The sequence below is a fragment of the Cyclopterus lumpus genome, chromosome 21 (genome assembly GCF_009769545.1).
Source record: "Cyclopterus lumpus isolate fCycLum1 chromosome 21, fCycLum1.pri, whole genome shotgun sequence".
Classification (NCBI taxonomy): Eukaryota; Metazoa; Chordata; class Actinopteri; order Perciformes; family Cyclopteridae; genus Cyclopterus; species Cyclopterus lumpus.
The window spans coordinates 21,163,832-21,187,640 of record NC_046986.1 but is presented as its reverse complement, the minus strand read 5'-3'; the positions used below and the strand labels follow the sequence as shown (position 1 = coordinate 21,187,640).

General features: G+C 43.4%; 1 protein-coding gene across 7 annotated transcripts in view; it reads left to right on the top strand.

Moving 5' to 3' along the window:
• The window catches only part of usp9 (ubiquitin specific peptidase 9), a 33,221-nt gene that overhangs the window by 2,086 nt on the left and 7,326 nt on the right, over nucleotides 1–23,809 (top strand). For 4 of the 7 annotated variants that reach the window (XM_034561360.1, XM_034561364.1, XM_034561359.1 and 1 more), the window contains exons 2-37: nucleotides 2,811–3,079; nucleotides 5,314–5,459; nucleotides 5,590–5,669; nucleotides 6,175–6,287; nucleotides 7,673–7,891; nucleotides 8,918–9,033; nucleotides 9,131–9,382; nucleotides 9,565–9,700; nucleotides 9,786–9,938; nucleotides 10,606–10,710; nucleotides 10,833–11,039; nucleotides 11,139–11,275; nucleotides 12,336–12,374; nucleotides 14,151–14,284; nucleotides 14,398–14,488; nucleotides 14,888–15,001; nucleotides 15,129–15,357; nucleotides 16,596–16,691; nucleotides 16,905–17,116; nucleotides 17,260–17,500; nucleotides 17,679–17,828; nucleotides 18,040–18,160; nucleotides 18,275–18,405; nucleotides 18,681–18,959; nucleotides 19,100–19,237; nucleotides 19,371–19,508; nucleotides 19,777–19,943; nucleotides 20,056–20,164; nucleotides 20,281–20,427; nucleotides 20,551–20,697; nucleotides 20,791–20,998; nucleotides 21,086–21,306; nucleotides 21,455–21,642; nucleotides 21,726–21,899; nucleotides 21,999–22,140; nucleotides 22,280–23,036. In XM_034561360.1, coding sequence (XP_034417251.1) covers nucleotides 2,978–3,079; nucleotides 5,314–5,459; nucleotides 5,590–5,669; nucleotides 6,175–6,287; nucleotides 7,673–7,891; nucleotides 8,918–9,033; nucleotides 9,131–9,382; nucleotides 9,565–9,700; nucleotides 9,786–9,938; nucleotides 10,606–10,710; nucleotides 10,833–11,039; nucleotides 11,139–11,275; nucleotides 12,336–12,374; nucleotides 14,151–14,284; nucleotides 14,398–14,488; nucleotides 14,888–15,001; nucleotides 15,129–15,357; nucleotides 16,596–16,691; nucleotides 16,905–17,116; nucleotides 17,260–17,500; nucleotides 17,679–17,828; nucleotides 18,040–18,160; nucleotides 18,275–18,405; nucleotides 18,681–18,959; nucleotides 19,100–19,237; nucleotides 19,371–19,508; nucleotides 19,777–19,943; nucleotides 20,056–20,164; nucleotides 20,281–20,427; nucleotides 20,551–20,697; nucleotides 20,791–20,998; nucleotides 21,086–21,306; nucleotides 21,455–21,642; nucleotides 21,726–21,899; nucleotides 21,999–22,140; nucleotides 22,280–23,036 — 6,139 coding nt within the window. In that variant the 5' untranslated portion in view covers nucleotides 2,811–2,977. The remainder of the gene's footprint in view (nucleotides 1–2,810; nucleotides 3,080–5,313; nucleotides 5,460–5,589; nucleotides 5,670–6,174; nucleotides 6,288–7,672; nucleotides 7,892–8,917; nucleotides 9,034–9,130; nucleotides 9,383–9,564; nucleotides 9,701–9,785; nucleotides 9,939–10,605; nucleotides 10,711–10,832; nucleotides 11,040–11,138; nucleotides 11,276–12,335; nucleotides 12,375–14,150; nucleotides 14,285–14,397; nucleotides 14,489–14,887; nucleotides 15,002–15,128; nucleotides 15,358–16,595; nucleotides 16,692–16,904; nucleotides 17,117–17,259; nucleotides 17,501–17,678; nucleotides 17,829–18,039; nucleotides 18,161–18,274; nucleotides 18,406–18,680; nucleotides 18,960–19,099; nucleotides 19,238–19,370; nucleotides 19,509–19,776; nucleotides 19,944–20,055; nucleotides 20,165–20,280; nucleotides 20,428–20,550; nucleotides 20,698–20,790; nucleotides 20,999–21,085; nucleotides 21,307–21,454; nucleotides 21,643–21,725; nucleotides 21,900–21,998; nucleotides 22,141–22,279; nucleotides 23,037–23,809) is intronic. The other 3 variants (XM_034561366.1, XM_034561365.1, XM_034561362.1) reach the window with 2 other exon arrangements.

Genomic DNA, 23,809 nt, shown 5'->3' with positions numbered 1-23,809 from the left:
ATTTCGTTGTCTGCAAGCCAAACACACTTGCCAGATCTTTTGCCTATTATAACGAAATGTACTGTCTGTAATGACAGCTGCAACTGAAATTGCTGATGCGAAGCTGATGTCACCGGCCACCTGTGAAATAGGAAATAATTTAGTTTCACTACCCTTCCACCAGGGAAAACACTGTGACCCTAGATTAACCAAACAGACGTGCTAACAATTGGTTTCAACCAATCCATATCTGAGAAAAAAATGCATGGCTGCTCACCAAATAGATTTGTGGTAAACAAAATTAAAATCAGCCACTTTAGTATGCCCATGTTTGCCCACCTCACAGAGGGTTATGGTTCTTAATGATCATGTTCTTTGGTTTTGTGTTGACTTATTTGTATCTCAAAATGTATTATGTGCAAAATTCAAATTGAGTTCTATTATTTCCAGTAATTTGTTGATCTTGTAAACTATTGATGTTTCTGGGCAGAAGATTCAGGAGACATGGGCTTTTATAGAAAGTAATTGAAATTGAGATAATAATAGCTCAAGGGCTCTTATCCTTTGGAGCTTAATACCGACTAAGACATAGTGCGATTGACAATTTCTCTCACGCTCTCAGCTGTTTGAACAGCATAGGGGATGTCTTGAAAATGTTCCATTTTGTCAAAAAAACTCCAAGTCACGTTCCCTTTACTTTATGATGCCCCATGCACCGTATTGATTTTGATCACAGGAATCGCAGTGGAAACGGGTTCTGGATTCATTGCCAGTCTGTAAACCTAATATAGCCCCCTTTCACCTTCAGTTGCAAAAATGCATTAAAAACAGCATTGACTCTGAAGTAGCATATAACCAGTGTTAATGTTTATGACTTAAAGATTAAGGTGTGGTGTGGCATTTGCCTTATTTGTGTCTTCCAGCTATCTACTTTATCTTTAACAATTGCGGTTTAATTTGTCGTCCGATGGCCAGTCTTGAACATTGTAAGAAACAGGAACTAATTGGTTTATACAAAGACAAGATGTAGTATTAGACTTTAGCTTTTTGGCTGCTGATTTAAAGGCGTGTGTGCTAACGTATAGGTCCCACATGTCATGGCAGTTCATTCATAGTTCTATCATTGCACAGTTATCCTACCCAAAATATCTCTTTATTTAAATGACTGCCACTCTTTTTAAAGAGAATGGATGCTAAAAAACAGATTCTATTTGAAAGTCATCTGTAATGAAAGCTTGATACTTTTCGATTTGAAATGCTTTCGGAAGCCACCCTTTTAGAAAGGACATTTATCGTCAGGATTTGTTGTTGATCAGACAGTCAAGTGCCATTGCCAAGTGCTAAATTGACAGGCTGAATCATGTTGTGCTGATTGGCGTGCTGACATTTAAAAGGGGGGGGGGGGATTCCTGTGTCATACAAGCTGGGTCTTCTTTTCCTTGTTTTGGCCATCATTTCTAATAATGAATTGCTTGATTCTGGGAATGCCGTGCCCTCTGCAAAAAGAAGTCAGACGGGGCAAGGTATGACATGCTACAAATGTCCTCTGGCTGGACTCAAACCGGGGCAGTTGTAGTTATGTGAAATTCTCCTTAACTATTTGCCACACTATTTGTGCAGGTTTTAAAGAATAGAAAGCAAACAATATTGCCCAAACATTTTCCGCGGTAAATAACTTTCACAGTTTACGGACCAACTTCCTGGCTTGCCTCCAAGTTGGGAAATCTTATCTCCACGGTTTACCTCCAAATGAAGTGGGTTAGATAATCTGGCCAAACTGCCAGGTTGTTTGAAGCGATCTCAGCGCGGGACTGCTCAGGCTTCTTGCCCTATTGTAGCGTGTGACAATGTCACCTTGTTACCAGATCTCGGTAATTAACTTTGTCAGCGCTATATTATTATAATTGATAAAAAAAAAGCCCAAAACAACAAAAATAATACCCAGGTTGCAATAAAACTGAATTGCCGAAGACCAAGGTATCCAAAAGAAGCATGACTGATAATATGCATTACAAATGACTACGTCAGTAGTTTTTAAATACGCCTGTCAAAAAAACTGGTACAGTAGATGTAAAAGGCTGCGCTCACTGAACAATTCATCATCGTTGCCCCAACGCCACGATGCACACCTGAGGCTGTGTGTTCACGTCGCCCTTGTACACATTTTAGATGATGCTGTCGCCTGCGGCGGGACTTGAGATGGATTCAGGCAGACTGTAACCTCCGGCTACTTATTCATAGCAAGTGTTGAACGCCCCGTGTTAACAAGGGGCAACATAATTTTGTTCAAATGAAACTAGGCATTTGTGGGATTATTTTTGAGATGCTGTTCATCATTTATATTATTGTTGTTGTAGGCCTAGATTAGCTAGTAGCGAGTCCCAACACAAGTCACTGCAGCGTTGCCTCGTGGTTGGAAAATTTACTCCGTCTGAAAGAGATGTATAAACTGTCTGTTAGCGATTGACCATCTGCAACTGTAAGATGATGCGGTTAAGGCGCAATTAAGATATATTGAATCGGGAACAGATCAGCAATGATTGATGCTGGATATTCTAAATCTAATTTAAATCAGTGATCCGTGTTGGCCCTCCAAAGCTTGTCTGGAGCATCCAAATTAATTACACATCTAGTTGATCACTCAACATGGAACCTTTGTGAGGTCGCTTGCGGAGAGAAAAAAAAAAAGTGGTTAACTACCAGGCACAGCCCGGTTCAGAACAAGTTGTTATAGATGGTTGATTATAAACACCTTGTGTATTTTGCCTGTGCATTATAACTCAACCAGCCTGCTGATTGTTCTGACCTTTACCCCTCTTCCCCCGTTCCAGGTTATGCAATGGTCTCAGCGGCACGTCCAGATCTCCAGGTGCTTGTGTTCCTCTCTCGTGCGTTCGGGCTCTCTTCCCTCTGCTCTACAGCTGAGGTGGCTGTGATTTCCCTCCTGGCCAGCGCTCCCTAAGAGGCCAAGATTGCCAAGATCTGCCCGGTGGCGAGCATGACGGCCACCACACGTGGCTCTCCGGTGGGGGGCAACGACAGTCAGGGCCAGGGCCAGGCACCTGACGCTCAAAGCCAACCCCCATTGTCACAGAACCAGGTCAGCGTCATCTTGCCAGCCAAAGCAAACTTCACACATTGTCTTTCACTATATTTTGTCCAATGTGTTGAATATTTCTGTTCTCTCCCTTTTTTTGGCTGTCTACTGCGTTTTTGTTTTACATGACTCCTGCATTACACTACTACATTTTCTGACGATAGACTCGATTATATTTCGATTAATATGTGAAATGAGATGGGACATGGTGTGTTTTGAGAGCTCTTTTTTTTCTTTTCTTTTTGTTAGTCCAGACACTGCAGCACAGTGTTTTTAAATTATTTCTTTTTTTACAGATATTGCTCCTACCTAAACCACACACAGATGCCCAAGGGGACACAAAAAGGGAGGGGAGGGAGTGATAAAGAGTGAGAGAGTAGAGGCGAGGCATCAATGAACAGAGCCTCCTGAGTGATAGATAAAGGGTGTGTGTGTGTGTGTGTGTGTGTGTGTGTGCGCGCGTGCAGGTTAGAGATGAGCTGTAGTGAGACGTGAGAGGCAAGCTGCCTATGTAGGTCAGCCAAGCAGAAGGAGCCTTCACCACACACCCCCACATTTCATATTTCTCAGTTATGCTTCTCCCTCCACTATATGTGTCCCTCTTTTACTCCATCACACACAGCTGCTTGCGCTGTCGCCGCCGCTGCTGTTCGTACAAACTCGTTGGATTTAGGAAAGCGGTAAAGATGGGAACGGTCACGCCGATGCTGAAATGCACATTCGTGGAAGCACATTGCTGCATTTTGTTTTCTCAAACACTCCTTCCTTCCAAAGAAATGTCAGCACCATAACACCGATACACCCACATATTAACGCTAACTCTAACACATCCATGTCGGCCTACAGGTTGTTTTCACTGAGTTAGATAAGGTTGAAAAGATCATTGCTACGTGTGCCAAATACTACGAGCATAATGACTTGACTGGCTTTGTTTAAAGGCCTTTCAGGAGAAACACCTGCTTCTTTATGCCTACATGCATGTACACTTAGTGGCCCGAGACAATAGAAACCCTATCCCATGCCAGAAGTGGGCCTTGCCTCTCCATTGGTTTACGGCCCTATAGAAACCGGTGTGGTTAACGGCAATTAAAGTTCCACTCTGACTTTGAGGGATCTTTCAACAAAAAATGACAGCTTCACTGACATTTTAAATGAATTTTGCGGTTGTCATCCTGTTTGTTTTGCTGCAGATTTGGATTAATTTAAGGAAGAACACGGTATTTAGTAACAGCCCAATAATTCATCAAGGGAAGTGGTAAGACGGACAGGTGTGTGTGTGTGTGTGTGTGTATGTATATGTGTGTGTGTGTGTGTGTGTGTGTGTGTGTGTGTGTGTGGGGGGGGGGGCCCATTTCTTCTTTTCTTTCTTTTCTTTTTTTCATGGATGGATTGACATCCACTACACAAAGCCAGGCCCATTTCTGATCCTTTATTTGTTTCGATACACCAGTGATAAAAAAATGCCCCATTAAAACACTACAAATTGCACAGCCTTGTTAGCGAGTGGCCAGACGAGCACCCACATGAGTATAACGGCAGCCTGCTGTTTCGGTTGATGACACAAGGGATATTTAATGCACCTTAAAAAGCGGTGGTGCTATTTCAGCATTTCTTCTCGACTTAAATGATGCTGGCTGTTATCATATTTATTTGTGGCATAACGTTTATATCTTAGAGGCATCCTGGTGGTTAAATAGTTGAATACACATGCCCTGTTCCCATGACATTCGGCCAGGAAGCCGATATTCATTTAAATATGAAGTAAATACATATATTATCATAAATGATTTTGTACCAATATGGCTGTTACTTATAGCCACACTTCAGCCAAACCTGAAATGTGGAAAGAAACAAACGGTAACCAAGTTGTTGTTTTTTGTTTTGTGGTGTGTAATGGACACGATTGATTGGGCCTCCTCTCCCATCGCCATAGACTTGAATACATAAACTAAACAAGGCAGTCTGGAATTTATTACTTTTCTTGCATTACATTGTACCCGTGTTTCAGCTAGATTACGTTTCCAGATGTTAATATTTTTTGGACAAAGAGGATGCACAGTAGCTTTATATCTATGGAAGAGCTCTGAAGGATTTCATCTCGTCAACCGTGTGACTAATTCTTGGACTTAGATTTTGTTTTAAATACCTGGTGTGACTGACCGATTTTGGTTATGCGATACATCTACAGATATCAACAATGCATTGCATGATTCTGATTGTGTGTGTGATTTTTCTAGACATCATCTCCAAACTCATCTAATGAGAACTCTCCAGTGAGCCCACCAGATGAGCAGGCCCAGGGGGATGGACCCCCTCAGCTGGAAGAGGAGGAGCCCGCCTTCCCTCACACTGACCTAGCCAAGCTGGATGATATGATCAACAGGTATTTACTCACACAGAGTAAAAATTGAGTAAAAATATTTTTTAAATGAAGCTTGATTCGGTGCACCATGTCTTTCCATTGACTTAGTAAGTATGCCTTTGTTGATTCATGTTTGTTTCAACCCTCCCAGGCCTCGTTGGGTCGTTCCAGTTTTGCCAAAAGGAGAGTTAGAAGTCCTCTTGGAAGCTGCTATTGACCTGAGTAAAAAAGGTAGGAATAAACACTGATCTTTTGTGTTTTATAGAGACGCTTTGTCGCATTTACAACCCACAGTCATTGCTTTTCAAGGCTAATCAAGCAGTACAGATTATTAATCATCTCAGTCAATTTAAGTGTAGAGAATAACACTACTATGCTTACTTTCATTTTCAATGAATCTTTTAAATAAGTTTTCACACATTTGATTAATGTTGAATCTCTTCCACCATTTGGATCAAACTAGCAAGAGTAACACATCAGACACAGATATGTAATGTACAATTATATCAAATCAATGTTTTACCCCTGGTGCTTGATAAAATGATGAATTATTATGACCAGTGTTTCCCAAAGGCCAAGATGATGTCCTTACATTTCTTTATTTAACTTTTCCCAGTGCATGAGGCCTTACACCTCCATCAAGCTCTTCATGTTCATTAGTGCCTTTCATTTCACTTTGCAGCACATTTGATATGAACGGTATGGTGTTTTATGAGAGATGTCTTTCCCGTTGCAGGACTGGATGTGAAGTGTGAGGCTTGTCAGAGATTTTTCCGAGATGGTCTGACCATCTCCTTCACAAAGATCCTGACAGACGAGGCAGTCAGTGGCTGGAAGTTTGAGATTCATGTGAGTTTTCGCTGTTGCTTTATATTTTGATACTTGAGTAATTTGAAAAAAAAAAAATGTATATAGTTTTCAAATGAAATATCAAACCCATCACAATTGAATTCTTCAGTTTTTAATGAAGGAAAATATGGCTGCTTGTTTGTAACGCATGTAAAAGCTGAATTTAAGTGGTAAAGGATAATTATCTATGCAATTTGACCCCACTTTCAGTTCCCACAGAGCACTACAACTACTTTGTACTGGTTTATTATGAGAGGGATCGAAGGTGTTGGGTTGACAAGTCAGTATTATTGTCAGCGTAGCTTTTAGTTATTCTTTACCCTCTTGTCATTGGATGCATGCAATGCTCAGACCAGGTGCTTGCCTGCAAATTGACTAATCCGTTTTGTTTTCTTAGAGCTGAGAGAAATGGGCAACGCCAGCAGTGATCAGTCAATGATCTGTCTGATAGAAGTAGCTGAGGCTTACTGTTGTGTTGTATGAAGGGGATTGATCTCTGGATACCTTTTCATGATAAACCAGTGAAACTGACCAGTTTTAATCTTGTTGTTCGTACATTACACAAGAAAGTTGTTTTTTTTTATGATCCACAGCCATTGTTAAAGATGCAACCAGATGCTTGTAAACTACACCACTTTAATGATGTCTGAAAGTTTCTTTGGAATGCTTTGATGAACCAGTCCCATATTAATTACTGGTATCTGGCTCCTTCAGATGTGTAAATCTGACAGACACTGCAGAAGGGGCTTTGGATTCTCATTTTATTAATGATATGATTAGCAGGCTCACATTTTATTTGTTTTTTAATGTGTAAATCTGAAGTTTCAAACATGATGCGAGAATCCAGTAATTGCACCAAAGTCTGTGTAAAACATCCGACTAGACAGGTAGTCTATTTTAGGGGTTAAGTCTGAGGCAGCTGCTCTATCGAGGCTCGCCTGACTGCAGGGTAACCGGGCAGAACCCATGAATAATATAGGGTTTCTCATATTTCCAAGTAAAGTATATTAATGTTAAGGTATCTGTGAAAATGTTCAGTTTTTATAAACAAAAACACAAAGTACAAGCACATTTGAAGCGTTGGCCTGTCACACAGTTGAATCAGATTCACCGTGTAAATTAAATTATCTTATTTGGCTCCTATGTTTTAGGCCATGTAGGCCAATCTGTATTTCTGAACTTTTGTGTAGTACTGAGTCAGAATATACTTGGGATAACCCAAGCAGTGCGTGGGAAACGCTGAATTTTAAGGTCAGAATGGAAGGTTATTGTTCCGAAACAGACGTCGATCACAGCATTGTTTTTTAAATGTTCTAAACTTTTGTTTTTGTCTTTCACTATTTTTTATTTATTATCCAAATCTACCTACAACCTTTGTCTCACAGAGGTGTATCATCAATAACACACACCGGTTGGTGGAGCTGTGTGTTGCCAAGCTCTCTCAGGACTGGTTCCCTCTACTGGAGCTACTGGCCATGGCCACCAACCCTCACTGCAAGTTCCACATCTACAACGGCACACGGCCCTCTGAGACTGTCCCCGCTGGAGCACAGATGGCCGATGACGAGCTCTTCGCCCGACCACCGGACCCGCGCTCTCCTAAGGTGAGTCCCCACCAAACTTTAAAATCGTGCTCCTTTTTAATATGATGTCCGACCAGTTTAATGAGTCATCGTAGACTCTTTCTTCCTTATTCTTAGAAAAGACTTTTTGCCCTGCATTGTGTGTAGTCTCACCCTCGGGGTCCTCATGGAACAAAGAGAATCCCTCTGGAATTATATGGAACTCGCAGTCCATCGGACACTTGTGTGCATGTGTCAGAAAACAGATTGCATTAAAGAGAAGGTGGATACACTGGAGAATAGGATTTTGTAGTAAAAAGTGATGAATCCAGCGTGGGCACTGGGTCAGCATGAACAGTACTGCAGCACTGCTTGCCTGTCTGCCTTTGTTGGCAGGGGGCCCAGGACTACTTAGGGTAGCTCTGGGAATATTAAGTCACTTTTCTTTTTTAGCTTAAAAGTATTTATTTATTGGCTACAAAGCAAACGTTACATTTCTTGTCAGGTGAAGCTTGTTGTATCTCTTTCTCAAATGAAAACATTTTAGAGAGTTTATCTCTTTTTCAAATGGAAAAATAGTGCATGAAAATATTGTTTTGCATGCTTGGAATTATTTGGTCGTATGAAGATAAAATCAAATCAAGAAATTTGTTAATTTTTTTTTCGTAAGTTAAAGCTAGGGTAGGCAGTTCTCTTTTTTTTTTGCATCATTGGACAAAAATTACGCAATACCCTGTCTAGAAAACTAGACTTGTGCACCGGCTTCCGGCTCTGCTTCAGTCTTTAGAATATCGAGTCTGACTGTCGACTTTGGCCAATCACAGGTCATTTCAGAGTTAGGGGCATTCCTATTGGCTGTTCTACATAAAAACATATGCGTATGCACGGCTTTAGGCATTGAAAGCCTGATTCAACGGGGAAATATCCTGCACGAAAAGTTGCTACACCAGAATTGGCAACGTTTGTTTGCAACACTGCAAAACAACCCCAAAAAGGAAAACTGACTTTTTCAGAGATGGAGGAAAAATATGTCTCAATGTGACGTGACGTTTATTTTGTTTTTCACAGGGCTGGTTGGTGGACTTAATAAACAAATTTGGCACGTTAAACGGGTTTCAAATGTTGCACGATCGCTTCATGAGCGGCCAAGCACTGAACGTCCAGATCATCGCTGCACTTATCAAGTGAGGCCGCTGTTCCCCGAGAGCAATATTCTGCAACTTGTCCGGTGTGCCGTCGGTGCAATGCTGATCCTGGTTTTGTTTCCCCTTGTGTTTACAGGCCTTTTGGCCAGTGTTACGAGTTCCTCACATTGCACACGGTAAAGAAGTACTTCCTTCCAGTCATCGAGATGGTTCCCCAGTTTCTAGAGAACCTCACGGATGAGGAGCTGAAGAAAGAGGCCAAGAATGAAGCCAAAAACGACGCACTGTCCATGATAATCAAGTCTCTGAAGAATCTGGCTTCTCGCGTACCAGGGCAGGAGGAGACCGTGAAGAATTTAGAGATTTTTAGATTAAAAATGATTCTTAGGTAAGTACCGAAAGATCATGCCTTTTTTATTGAGTCATCGGAGAGAGAGAAACCTAAATATCCATAACGCTTAACATATCATGGTATTATTAGAGTTTTATTAACATTATAGTGCAGTCATCATTAAACACCTTTATTCTGATTTGATATTCATTAAATTAATTCTCTATTTTCATCCCCAGGTTATTGCAAATTTCTTCTTTTAACGGCAAAATGAATGCACTAAACGAAGTCAACAAGGTGATCTCCAGTGTGTCCTACTACACTCATCGGCATAACCCTGAAGAGGAGGAGTGGCTGACTGCGGAGCGCATGGCGGTATGCTCAGTTCTCGACTTGCGCTGTGCTTAAAAAAAAAAAAGAAGATTTCTCCCTCTAAAATGTACCTCTTGTCCTGCGTCAGGAGTGGATCCAGCAGAACCACATCCTGTCCATTGTGCTGAGGGACAGTTTGCATCAGCCGCAGTACGTAGAGAAACTGGAAAAGATCCTCCGCTTCGTTATCAAAGAAAAAGCTCTTACAATGCAGGATCTGGACAACATCTGGGCGGCACAGGTACACTGCAACAAACTTTTAAATATTTTTTCAAAAGTATCAATCTTATAAATAATTGTTTAGTCTGTAAGGGAGTTCAATATCTAGAAAGGTGCGTTAACTATAAAGGTTAGACTGCCACTGTATCAGGTGTGTTTCTCAATCGAACGTCTCATTTTAATCATCTATGCAGACGTCTGCACCGGCTCTGGGCAGCTGCTCGTCTTAGCTTGGTCTCGCGGCGTAACCGCTGCTTGGAAGTGTTTATTCAGCCTTCGAGTGTTTTTGTTTTCATAATATGCATTTTAAACCCAATTTAAAAAGGTACAGAATATCCACCTCAGAGCACGGGCAAAGCACTCGGCGATGTTGTCGCTTGCAGGTTAAGAGTAGTGAACGATGAGTCCGCGGTAAATCATCGGCAGAGGTGCGAGTTACTGGAGTCGCTGGGATTTTGACCTTTTGGAACAGAGAGTAACGCGACGTAACATCAAAGTTCAAATGTGAATCTGTTACCTTTTTATTTCCAGAAGAACATCCGTGCTACGAATCACGGCTCACTCTCACAACACAAATCTAGTCAAATTGACAGTTGTCCACATCTCATAATATCGTATCCCTGACACTGCCGGGGTGTCTGGGGAATGTCGGAAGTGTTTTTGTGACAGTCGGGTTGTTTTGTCCGCAGGCCGGTAAGCATGAGGCCATCGTGAAGAACGTCCACGACCTCCTGGCCAAGCTGGCGTGGGACTTCTCACCCGAGCAGCTCGATCACCTTTTTGACTGTTTCAAGGTGAGTAAGCGTCAGACTGATAACTCTATCATGAATCACAAAAGGGGTTTGTTTCACAATATCGCAACAACATACCGTTGCATGCGCCTTAACCCCTGGACTTAGTGGTTCCTCTTGTGCAGGCAAGCTGGACCAACGCCAGCAAGAAGCAGCGGGAAAAACTGCTGGAACTCATCCGGCGCTTGGCCGAGGACGATAAGGATGGGGTGATGGCCCACAAGGTCCTCAACCTGCTGTGGAACTTGGCGCACAGCGATGACGTGCCTGTAGACATCATGGACCAGGCACTTAGTGCTCACATCAAAATATTAGATTACAGTTGCTCACAGGTGCATGTTGGTGAATTTGTTCAAAGTTAAATGGCATGCACACAAATACCAGCTTCCTTTACGCAAAAATACTGACCATATTTACATTTTCACCCACAGGACAGAGACACACAGAAGATTCAGTGGATAGATCGCTTCATAGAGGAGCTACGAACCAATGACAAATGGGTGATCCCTGCCCTGAAGCAAATCAGAGAAATCTGTAGCCTCTTTGGAGAAGCCCCTCAAAACCTTAGGTAAGTGATCTTTACACTACAGGAACGTGTACAGGATGATTCTGATGTCGGCAGGTTTGAAGTGTTTATCTAACGTAGTCTTAGAGTGCTTTATTCTGAATTATTAATCTGTATTTTGCACATAATGCATGAACACCCACTAGGAAAGCGACAAGACCTGTGACCTTCACATTCACTTAATTTTGGCCAACTGGCATTTTAATCACATTTGCACAAGACCGAGGCATGTCGAACTCTTTCGCTTGGCGCCCAAGAGAGTAAGTGGACCTGCAGTTTAGTGTCACATCATTGCACGATAACATCACGATTGTCCTCTGCAACTCATCCCGGTGCACGAATTAACCATCAGTGCTGACCAGTGGCTGGGCGATGCACACACAATTTACGACTTTTTCTTCGATTGAATATAGAGCCAAATTTAGCTTCCGACGTTGACTGTTTTGTATGTTCTTAAAACATCGCAAGTCCTGTGTGTGGCGCCTTCAATCAAGATTTACAGATATTTGGCTACTTGGTTTATTTCTTTGGTTAGGAATAGGGGTGGTTTGGGGCAATGGATGCACACTTTCTTATCAGTTCACTGAACTGAAAGGTACACTTCCTTAATGTGTTATACTGCAACAAAGTTAACTCTGCAACTGCAGCTAAACAGAGATGGTCTATAGGCGCAGGTCCAACTTAAACTACTCCAAGCCCGTGCCGAACAATCACATCATCCAGTCAAAATGCCATTTCTGTCTTTAGCCGACTAGCTAGGTACCTGTCTAGTCTCATAGCTAGCTTGTAGATATCAAAAGTTAGTTTGTGTTATTTGCTATACATGCTGATGAGAAGCGTAGGGTTAGCTCCATTCCAATTGTTCTGTCAGTCAATCATGTTGCCAGGGAACTGTAGAGAGATTTATACAAACATAAGCATTACCTTAGCATGTGAAACATTTGTGAAAGAATTGTAAGAATGATATGAATTCATATTGTTTAGCATTATTCGCAAATTTGAAGTAGTGCTTTTTTCTAGTCCATGTAGAAAACATGTAGTATACATGCCTGTTGTTTTTCAGAAAGAAAATGCCAATTAACATACAAACGAACTTAGTGGGGTAAGTTGAGTGCTAATTCCAGGGTTCTACCTATTTCTGTTTCACGTCAAGTCTGACTTTCTCTTTGAACATGTTTATGATATATTTATTATATAAAATGTAAATCTCTGACATGAATCCGCTTATGCAATTCTCTCTTGGGTTTCATCTCAAATGACTGACACCTCATCTTATCTCCTGTTCAAAGTCCTGCACACGTGTAGTTCAGTCGAGCAATGGACAAGATGTTAGTATTCTGATCGCCAAGCAATAAGCTGCAGATCTTTTTTTGGGACGGGGAAACTGTGGCAACCCAGACGCTCATCCATCACATTTTTTGTTGCACTTGACCTTCAGGGCCTCAAGACAAACAGAGCGTTGATCAATAGGACCAAACCACCGGTAAAAGCTATAGGAAATTTCGCATTCATTTATTAGGTCAGTCATTCGGCCTGTCAGTAATTAAAATTAATATACACAAGTAATTAAAACAAATTATTTAATATTAAATCATATTTAGAATGAATGATAATTATACAAAAATATTGCCTACATACGTACCTAAAGATGATTTAAATTGTGCGAATAATTAGTCAAACTTGATAATAAAGAATCCATTTACAACTTCCTATTTCTGCCGTCCAATTTCCCCTCAAAATAGACCTCAGAGTGTCACTGAGACAAATTCATACAAGTTGTGCTCCCGTTTTAAATTCTAGAATAATCACACTGGTGTCATTAATAGGACAAAAACGCTAAAACGCTGTGGTCACAATCAAATATAATAAAATACAATAGGCCTTTCCTAATATTGGATATTAATTAATAATAATCAAAATGACCATTTTATCTAAAAAAAAATAGCCTTGATAAAATCACGGTGTTGTTTCTGAATGCAAGCCAATTCCAAACACTAGTATGAGGCGTCGTTACCATCGCTTCTAAAACACCGACACCTTTGGTATAATATCTGATATGCATCATTTCTCCAGAGGCACTTTGAGGGAGTTCCTGTGCAGTTTGTCATTACTGAACACAAGCCATAGTGCATGCACAGAATATTCATTTTAATTGAGACCGTTGCACAACTAAATGAAAGGTCCTTTGAGATGGAGCCCCATTCTTCCTGATGCCAGCTCCTTTCAGCACAAATCACTCAAGGCAAAAGTATCAAGGGTATTTCATGCCTTGAACCCACTCAAACGCATAATAATAGTATGGGACTGGAAATGTAGTAGCACCACAATGTGTTTTTAAAAAGCAGGTAGCACTATTCAGAATAATCCAGCTCCTTGCTGATGGTAAACTGGAATCTGAATGCAACTCCTGAATTTTAATAAATCTTTTCCAACTCTTTTTATTTTATTTTAATTAATTTTATGTTTGCATTGGCAATTGAAACATATTTTAAGGTGTAGCAGATTCCCATGTGACTATCTTCAGCATAGAGTTCAAGCTGATCTGGTTTTTGAGTTTAGTTTTCAAGCCAAATAAACCTTCCTTTTTTGTGGAAATCAAGGCAGGAAATAGCCTTTCATGATATGACTTCTTCCGCTGGTTATTCTATGACACACACATACACCAAACGCTGCTTTCTTAATATCGCTGATAAAAAATTTTTAAAAGAGAAACCAGTCATGCTATGTTTCTTATTATCAGAAATTGTGTTCAATTGTGTGTCAGCTTCATTCTCACTTTGTTTTTTAGTCTTCCTTGCTTCCTCAGCAAATTTCTGTTTTTTTTTTGTTTTTTTTGTCCCCCTGACAACTTCCCCTCCCCCTGCTGTTCTTTCCTTAGTCAAACTCAGCGAAGTCCTCATGTGTTTTACCGCCACGACCTGATCAACCAGCTGCAGCATAACCACGCTCTGGTCACCCTGGTGGCCGAGAACCTCTCGGCCTACATGGAGACCATGAGGCAGTTCTCCAAAGGTACGTTGTCAGGGGTGGGGTGGGGGGGCACGGATAGCATCCTGTTGGTACAGCAGTTGGGTAGGGGATGTGCACTGTCTGCAGTCTGACTGGTCGTATGTGTGCGTTTACAGAAGAACAGGCTGAGTTTGACCCTCAGACGGTCAGACCAGGAAGCCGCTACAGCCACGTGCAGGAAGTACAGGAACGACTCAACTTCCTGAGGTACCATATCTCACATTCTACTAAGAGCTGAGCTCACAACTACGAATAGAAGGAATACGGATATAAAACCCTTAATAATCAATCATATTCTGCCTTAAACACGGCTGGACTTAAATCGGCTGCATTGCTAAACGTACTGTCATCGTCCTTTTTGTAACAGCTACACGTTACATCCACAGTCGTGTCTTCTAGCTACTGAGCCACTCAATTTGAAGTACCTTGTTCAAGGTCAACTGTGGATAATTAGGGAGGAGCAAGTGGTACCTAGTGACGTCACCCCACCAGCTATTATGAATTCAGTCATGGATGAACTAAATTAACTTCACAAGCATATTTCGTTAACCTTCTGGCCACCAGTGTCTGCTATTGATTTTCCTGTTGGTTTTGTCTTTTTGCCAGGTTCCTGCTAAAAGACGGTCAGCTGTGGCTTTGTGCCCCTCAGGCCAAACAGATCTGGAAGTGTCTGGCTGAGAATGCAGTGTTTCTTTGCGACCGTGAGGCCTGCTTCAAATGGTACAGTAGGATTTGATTTCTTCTCAGCTGAATTTTATTGCTTGCATTTTTAAAGGCTGAAAGCATTATTATTATTATTATTATTTTTTTATACAATTATTAGTTTTTGTCTCATGCCACTCAATAGGTACTCCAAGCTGATGGGTGATGAACCAGACCTGGACCCAGACATCAATAAGGACTTTTTTGAGAACAACGTTCTGCAGTTGGACCCGTCCCTGCTGACGGAGAATGGCATGAAATGCTTCGAAAGGTTCTTCAAGGCTGTCAACTGCAGGGAGGGCAAGCTGGTGGCAAAGCGCAGGGCCTACATGATGGATGACCTGGAACTTATCGGCTTGGACTACCTCTGGAGGGTGAGGAGCAACGATGCAATGGGCACTTACAAACTGTGTGTTTATTGGGGAGGGAGGCTTTCTTTTCTTTTTATGCTATATACTTTTTAATTAACTTTAAGGAAACATTCAAAATTGAAAAAGAGATCTCAGTTTAGTAACCTTGAGCACCAACTAAATCCTGGATGGATTTTAAAAGTTTCTGGTTGGATCATTTTTAAGTTTGTGTGTATCAGAGGAGCAACAATAACCTTTTTTGTGAAACACCAGAGATATTTGTAGGATTTAGTTCTGACTGCATGACCAGTTGCAGTGTGATCCTGCTGAGACCAAACCCGGTTCAGTCAGCAGAATCCCATCATAAACTAATGCAATTCTTGAAGACCGACCTCTTCCGAGAATACATATTCCACCTAATATACTGTCTCGCTGGCTTTCAAAACATTTGTAATTGCTACGGTGCTTCATGCAGCTGGAAATTTTGTGGCACTTGAGTCGGGTAGAACTGGGTGATGATGCACTTATTCTCAAAGCCTTGATCTATTGGGGCCTGGATTGTATCATTTGTTTGTGAATAAATGTAACTGTGATTGGTCGTGCTCACATTACACTTACACTCTCTGCTCTGACATAACTTAAGCTTTGATGGAATGGTGCACATGTGAGCAAAAGATGCTCTGCAGGGTGTCACTGATGTACATTGAGGTAGGAATTGCATCAACAAAAAGGAGTGGACAGTGAGTTACATTATGGGTGATTTTGGTGATGGTATATCAAAGTTGTGGTCAAAATATAATTAATAATTTTTTTTCACAGCAATATACATATATTAGAGAGGGAAGTATTTAATGCAAATAACCACTATAGAAGACTGACAAAGCAAAACAAGTTTGACACTGTTTAAATTATTTCTCTAGATGTTGGTGAAAAATAATCGTCTCGAGCCCAAATGGATTATAAACGTTCGCCAAATCGTGTCGGCTGTAAAAAGAAATGTGATTGGGGCATCTCCAAAAGTTCTTTATTACATTTCTTTTCTGCTGATTTTAAACCGTGTTACAATCCAAACTGAGTTTTGTGATTCCCCCCCTCCCCCCCCCCCCCCCCCCCCCCCCCTCTTCTGCTCTGAGTGGGCGATAATGAGGCTCTTTTTTTTCTTTTTCTAAAAGGCTTCAGAGCGCCACAGACATGTCTGCATGGAAAACGAGCTCTCAGCTCTGAGTGTGACTCGATTCTATTTTCTCTTCTCTCCCACCCAGGTGGTAATTCAAGGAAGCGACGATATCGCCAGCCGAGCCATAGACCTGCTGAAAGAGATCTACACCAACCTCGGACCAAAACTACAAGTCAATCAGGTACATTGGCCGTTCTGTTTCAGGTAGAGCAGAGGTTTAAACTGCTTTTGTGTGGGCTTTTTGTCTCTTTTCTAGTTCTTGTTTCCTTCCTGTCCAGATGCATATGTCAACAAACATGATCCTGTACAGAGGTTAACTCAAACCGATTAAAAATCATTGGGCGTATGATAAGTTGCTCTTCATCGTCGTACCCGTTTCCTTTCCCTTTTTTAGGTTGAAATTCATGAAGATTTCATCCAGTCCTGTTTTGACCGCCTGAAGGCGTCCTACGACACGCTGTGTGTGTTAGATGGAGACAAAGACAGCATCAACTGCGCCCGTCAGGAGGCTATCCGCATGGTGCGAGTTCTCACCGTACTCAAAGAGTACATCAACGAGTGTGACAGCGATTACCACGAGGAGAGGACTATACTGCCTATGTCAAGGTACAGCCACAAGAATACACGCAATCAACATTGTTGCCCACCCAGAGACTACAGTCATCTTTTATACAGGTCACTAATTATCATTCCTCAAGCTCCTTCACTGAAACCTCAAGGCAACCCGTCTTCCCTTTTCTCTCTTGCAGAGCCTTCCGAGGGAAGCATATCACATTGATCGTCCGCTTCCCCAACCAGGGGCGTCAGGTGGATGACTTGGACATCTGGTCACACACCAATGACACAATCGGTTCGGTCCGGCGTGGCATCCTCAACAGGATCAAAGCCAATGCCGCGCACACCAAGATTGAGCTCTTCATTGGTGGAGAGGTTGTTGACCCAGCTGATGACAGGAAGCTGATTGGGCAGCTCAATTTGAAGGACAAAACGGTGAGAGCGTTGGACTGTTGTTGGTCTTTTGCTAAAGTAAATAAGTCTGTTTGTTGAATGTGCTGTGTTGCCTCTTATGTTTTTACTCTTTAAACTAAATGATCCGAACCGCTTTGTCGACATCAAATGGTTCACTTTAGATCAGAATTCACTCGCTGTCATTTCTTTTTAAATGTAGCTGATCACGGCCAAGCTGACCCAGGTGAGTGCCAACATGCCTTCAAGCCCAGACAGCTCATCTGACTCATCCACTGGCTCCCCTGGTAACCACGGCAACCACTACAGCGATGGCCCTAACCCTGAAGTGGAGAGCTGTCTTCCTGGTGTGGTGAGTTTACAGCACATTTAAAAGTGTTCTACCTTTTTTTAAAATCCAGCCCACTCTTTCTCACTCAGAGTAGCTCGCAGCACGAACCCCAAACGTGGCAACATTTTGCAAGAAAGTTGTCAATCTGTGTTCTGATCCCTGAATAAACAAAGCAGTCGTTTAAGTCACGTGTGTTGACCAGTATGTGAACGCCCTCTGCCCTGTTTCACAGATCATGTCGCTGCATCTGCGATACATCTCCTTCCTGTGGCAGGTGGCCGACCTGGGCTGCAACCTCAACATGCCACTACTCAGAGATGGAGCTCGAGTTCTCATGAAACTCATGCCACCAGGTATACATGCACCTGTGGAGTATTATTACTATTTAGCCGCTTCCCTTGATGAAAACGTACACAGCCAGACACACAGCTGATGTTCATTGTGTGTTCGTTGTGTTCCCCCGTTAGACAACACCACCGTGGAGAATCTGCGAGCTGTGTGTCTGGACCATGCCAAGCTCGGTGAGAACAGCCTCAGTCCCTCACTGGACTCGCGCTTCTTCGGACCCTCACCCTCACAAGTGCTCTACCTCATTGAGGTGGGTCCCAGTGTGCTATTGCTACACAAGTTGTGATATATAGCGTTGTCCTGGTAACCATGTTTTCTTTGTTGTTTTCTCTCCATTCTCTTGACTGGCCCGTGAAGTAGTATTCAGTTATTGTGGGTTGATTGGTGTTTTAGCAGAGAGTTCCTGTTTTTTAACAAAGAAACCAGGATATACCACTGATCCTGGTGTGAGACAGGCCAAAGGGTTCGGTCCCATGTCTGTTGATCTATACAAAAAGGTTCACGCTTTTCTTCCCCATGTTCCAGGTTGTTTATGCTTTGCTGATGCCAGCCAGTGCCACTCTGGGCGAGGACGCCAGCGACTTCCAGTACAACTTCTTGAAGAGCGGTGGGCTGCCCCTGGTGTTGAGCATGCTCACCAGGAACAACTTCCTCCCTTCAGCGGACATGGAGACACGCCGCGGTGCTTACCTCAATGCGCTAAAGATCGCCAAGCTCCTCCTCACCGCCGTAGGCTTTGGGCATGTGAAGGCCGTGGCCGAGGCCTGCCAGCCCAATGCCGAAGGAAATATTCCTGTCTCACCGGTTAGGACACACACACACACACACACACACACACACACACACACACACACCTCTTTGTATGACTGGCTCTTTCATACTTGACTGGCATCTCTGACATGTTGTTTTATCTTTCTCCACACCGCCATCAACTACCTCTACAGATCAATCAGGCCACTCATGACCAGGCCCTGGTCCTCCAGAGTGCCCTGCAAAACATCCCTAACCCGGCCTCAGAATGCATGCTGCGCAACGTAGCCATCCGCTTAGCCCAACAGATCTCTGATGAGGTCACAGAAAATGTAAGGAAATGGATAGAGGTTTGTAAGAATAGAATACAGTAAACTAGCAACGGTAATTTGTTTTATTGCGAATAGGCTTTTGTTGGCACCATGTTGTTAGATGACAATCTTATGGGACTACCTTTTTCACCAGAATTTCTTCCAGGCATCGAAGTACATCCCAGACATCTGTGTGATCCGAGCGGTGCAGAAAATAGTGTGGGCATCAGGCTGTGGCACAGTGCAGCTCGTCTTCAGTTCAAATGAAGAAATCAGCAAGATATACGAGAAGGTAAGTTCCCTTTTGAATGTTGCTCTTTGTGAGTTGAATGGAGCTCACTTAACTTAGAAAAACGGTCTAAGCTGGATAGGAAGCAGGAGGATAATGGGTGGAGACTGTTTTGGAAGCTAGGAGGCAGGACAGTAAAGAGCTCAATGTACAACCAAGAGACAAAGAGCTCTTGATGGGCTTTGTGGACTTTCAAGGGATTAGCAATGTAAAAAATTGCTACGCTGTGTAATTTTGCATAATGGCTTTCATTGTTCCTTTTTCTCGTTAGACAAATGCAGCTAAGGAGCCAGATGGGGAAGATGAGCAGGTGTGTTGCGAGGCCCTGGAGGTGATGACACTGTGTTTCGCCCTCATGCCCACGGCTCTGGACACACTCAGCAAGGAGAAGGCATGGCAGACCTTCATTATTGACTTGCTGCTACACTGCCACAGCAAGTAAGTACACCAGGAATCTACTGACTCGCATCGCGGAGATGTCCTCAACTCCAGCCTTTTCGTAGCTCTGACAGGATATCGTGACGGTGACGTCGTCCTTTGTGTTTCACAGATCTGTGCGTCAAATGGCCCAGGAGCAGTTTTTCCTGATGGCAACTCGGTGCTGTATGGGCCATCGACCCCTCCTCTTCTTTATCACCCTCCTCTTCACCGTGCTAGGGGTTAGTAGCTATTGCCTTGTGTTCTTTAAGACTATCATTTGTCTGTAGTGATGCTTCATAATAATCGGAACAGTTAACTGCCCGCAAGATCCTAATTTCAAGTTGTTCGTGTCCAGAGTACGGCCAAGGAGAGAGCCAAACACGCTGGAGACTACTTCACCTTACTCAGACACCTTCTGAACTATGCGTATAACAGCAACATCAACCTGCCAAATGCTGAGGTGCTGCTCAACAACGAGATCGACTGGCTGAAACGGATCAGGGTAAAACTATCACATGTCAATCACATGTTTCATCTGATTTGTTTGTGTTCCGCTTCCTTCTGAATCGATTTAGTTTAGTGTGGGGGCAGAGTTGATGACACACAAAAATTGTTCATTCCTAAGGATGAGGTTAAAAGGACGGGGGAGACCGGTGTGGAGGAGACCATCCTGGAGGGACACCTTGGGGTTACCAAAGAGCTTCTGGCCTTCCAGACACCAGAGAAGAAGTATTACATTGGCTGCGAGAAAGGAGGAGCTAACCTCATCAAGGTTAAACAAACCACAACTGAAAATGTCGGCATCGTCCGCGATAATAGTTTTTTTTGCTCATAACGTATATTTCTCCCTCTTATTCTTGACCAGGAGCTGATCGACGACTTCATCTTCCCGGCATCTAATGTGTACCTGCAGTACATGAAGAGTGGGGAGTTCCCCACAGAGCAGGCCATCCCAGTGTGCAGCACCCCCGCTTCCATCAACGCTGGCTTTGAGCTCCTGGTTGCACTGGCCGTCGGATGTGTCCGCAACCTCAAGAAAATGGTCGACACCCTGACTGACATGTACTACTTGGGTATGTAAACACCGGTGTGGCAATTTCACTTGATGGCTCGTAATCTACATCGTGCATGAGGGTGTTGCCTCTTCCCTCCGCTTTCAGGTTGCGAGACGCTGACGGAATGGGAGTACCTGCCTCCGGTGGGGCCGCGGCCCAACAAAGGCTTCGTGGGTTTGAAGAATGCCGGAGCCACCTGTTATATGAACTCCGTCATTCAGCAGCTGTACATGATCCCTCCGATACGCAATGGCATCCTGGCCATTGAGGGCACAGGCACCGATGTGGATGACGACATGTCGGGGGATGAGAAGCAAGAGAACGAGGTACAGTGGTGGAGCAAAGCTTCTGCCCAAACTACTATTTTAGTCTCGTTTCTCCCATGAACACGATGACATACGGTAGCAAAAAGTAACGAACTGTGGAAGCAAGAGACATACGAGTAATTTTTCATTGTGCGTTTCCTCTCCACAGAGTAACGTTGATCCTCGTGATGAGGTGTTCAGCTACCACCATCAGTTTGACGATAAACCCTCCAGCAAGTCAGAGGACAGAAAGGAGTACAATATCGGGGTACTTCGCCACCTGCAGGTCATTTTTGGACACCTGGCTGCGTCCAGACTTCAGTACTATGTCCCCAGGGGATTCTGGAAACAGTTCAGGTATTTCAAAGACTTTTAGTAATTGTAGCAATTTGCCTGTTTTGGCAGTCGCTGATGTCTGATCTCTGTACCATCTGTTTTAGGTTATGGGGTGAGCCTGTGAATCTGCGGGAGCAGCACGATGCCCTGGAGTTTTTCAACTCCTTGGTGGACAGTCTGGACGAAGCTCTGAAAGCCCTGGGCCACCCCGCCATGCTGAGCAAGGTGCTCGGAGGGTCCTTCGCCGACCAGAAGATCTGTCAGGGATGCCCCCACAGGTGAGTGCAGTCTTTCTTGCGCTCGGTCACTGGAAACAGAATCAGAAATATAAACTCTGGTTCTGGTTACGCTACAAATGATGTTTTTTGCGTTGCCAGGTACGAGTGCGAGGAGTCGTTCACAACTCTCAATGTGGACATCAGGAACCACCAGAACCTGTTGGACTCCATGGAGCAGTATGTCAAGGGAGATCTTCTTGAGGGAGCTAACGCCTACCACTGTGAGAAGTGTAATAAGAAGGTGAGAATGAAGCATCCACCTGGTCCGCATCCAATATTGGAATGTGCTAATAAGCTGCGGTGGAAAAACTAGAAGGGGCTTTGATGGCTGTCCCTCAGTTCAAAGAGAGATAACCGGTTATGTTCGCTCTCCTCGCCAGGTGGACACAGTGAAGCGCCTGCTGATAAAGAAGCTGCCGCCAGTCCTGGCCATCCAGCTGAAGCGCTTTGACTACGACTGGGAGAGGGAGTGCGCCATCAAGTTCAACGACTACTTTGAGTTCCCCAGGGAGCTGGACATGGAGCCGTACACGGTGGCGGGCGTGGCGAAGCTCGAGGGCGACGACGTCAACCCCGAGAACCAAGTGATCCAACAGAACGAACCCTCCGAGCCCACGCCTCCCGGCAGCTCCAAGTACCGCCTGGTTGGAGTGCTGGTCCACTCAGGCCAGGCCAGTGGCGGACACTACTATTCCTACATAATCCAGAGGAACGGGGGCGACGGTGAGAAGAACCGCTGGTACAAGTTCGACGACGGCGACGTGACGGAGTGCAAGATGGACGACGAGGAGGAGATGAAGAACCAGTGCTTCGGAGGGGAATACATGGGCGAGGTGTTTGACCATATGATGAAGAGGATGTCGTACCGGAGGCAGAAGCGCTGGTGGAACGCCTACATCCTATTCTATGAGCGCATGGACTCACTGGACAAGGACAGCGAGCTTGTCAAATACATCTCTGAGTTGACCATCTCCTCCACCAAGCCGCATCAGGTCAAGATGCCAGGTGTCATCGAGTGCAGCGTCCGCAAGCAGAACGTCCAATTCATGCACAACCGAATGCAATACAGCCTGGAATATTTCCAGTTCATTAAGAAACTTCTGACCTGTAACAGTGTCTATTTAAACCCTCCTCCAGGTATGGCTCTTTCCTGCGTGTGTGTGTGTGCTGCTAATTAATTAATCTATTCATTCTGTGGATTATATATTTTTGTATATCAAGTTATTACAACTAAATGAATTAAGGTATCCAGTTCACCTCAGCTCAAACCCTAGGTGTTGTTTAGAAGCACATTTGAAACCTAAACTACAACAAAAACGCACACAAATACTGGCTGTTACGACAGATATTGTACTGGTAAATATTTACTTTTTTATTTAACCAGGTATGGCCAACGGAAGTTGAAAACCTCTGAATAAACTTGTAGACAAAATATAAGAAGCCATATTAAGAAGATAAAATAAGCTACTAACAGACCATTAACCACACAAGTAATAAGTATAAATGTCTTTGTTCTACAAACTAGTTCAGCCCTCATGTGCGTTGTGTACAGAACCGTGTCCCTCCTCCAGTCATGACTCATGAAGTCTGTGTTGTAGCTCCACTGGTTCCCTCTCAAAGACATTATGATTTTATCACAAATCTCAGGCCTGCTCGTCGAAAAAAAGAAGAATATATACATTTAAAGTGATGTAAATGTGCAGCATCCCAGTGGAAATAATTGGTGGTCAGTGGCGTTTACTGCGGGCTTCCCAGAAATGCACTACCTCTGTAAATGCATTATTAATGGAACCAGAGCCCCGTAATGTTTCGCAGGGACAAAGATGCTTGAGCGCAGATGTCAGTATGTTTTGTTTGCTACTTTGTATCCAGTTGAGATACGTTTCCATCTTTAAAAAAAAAAAAACGCT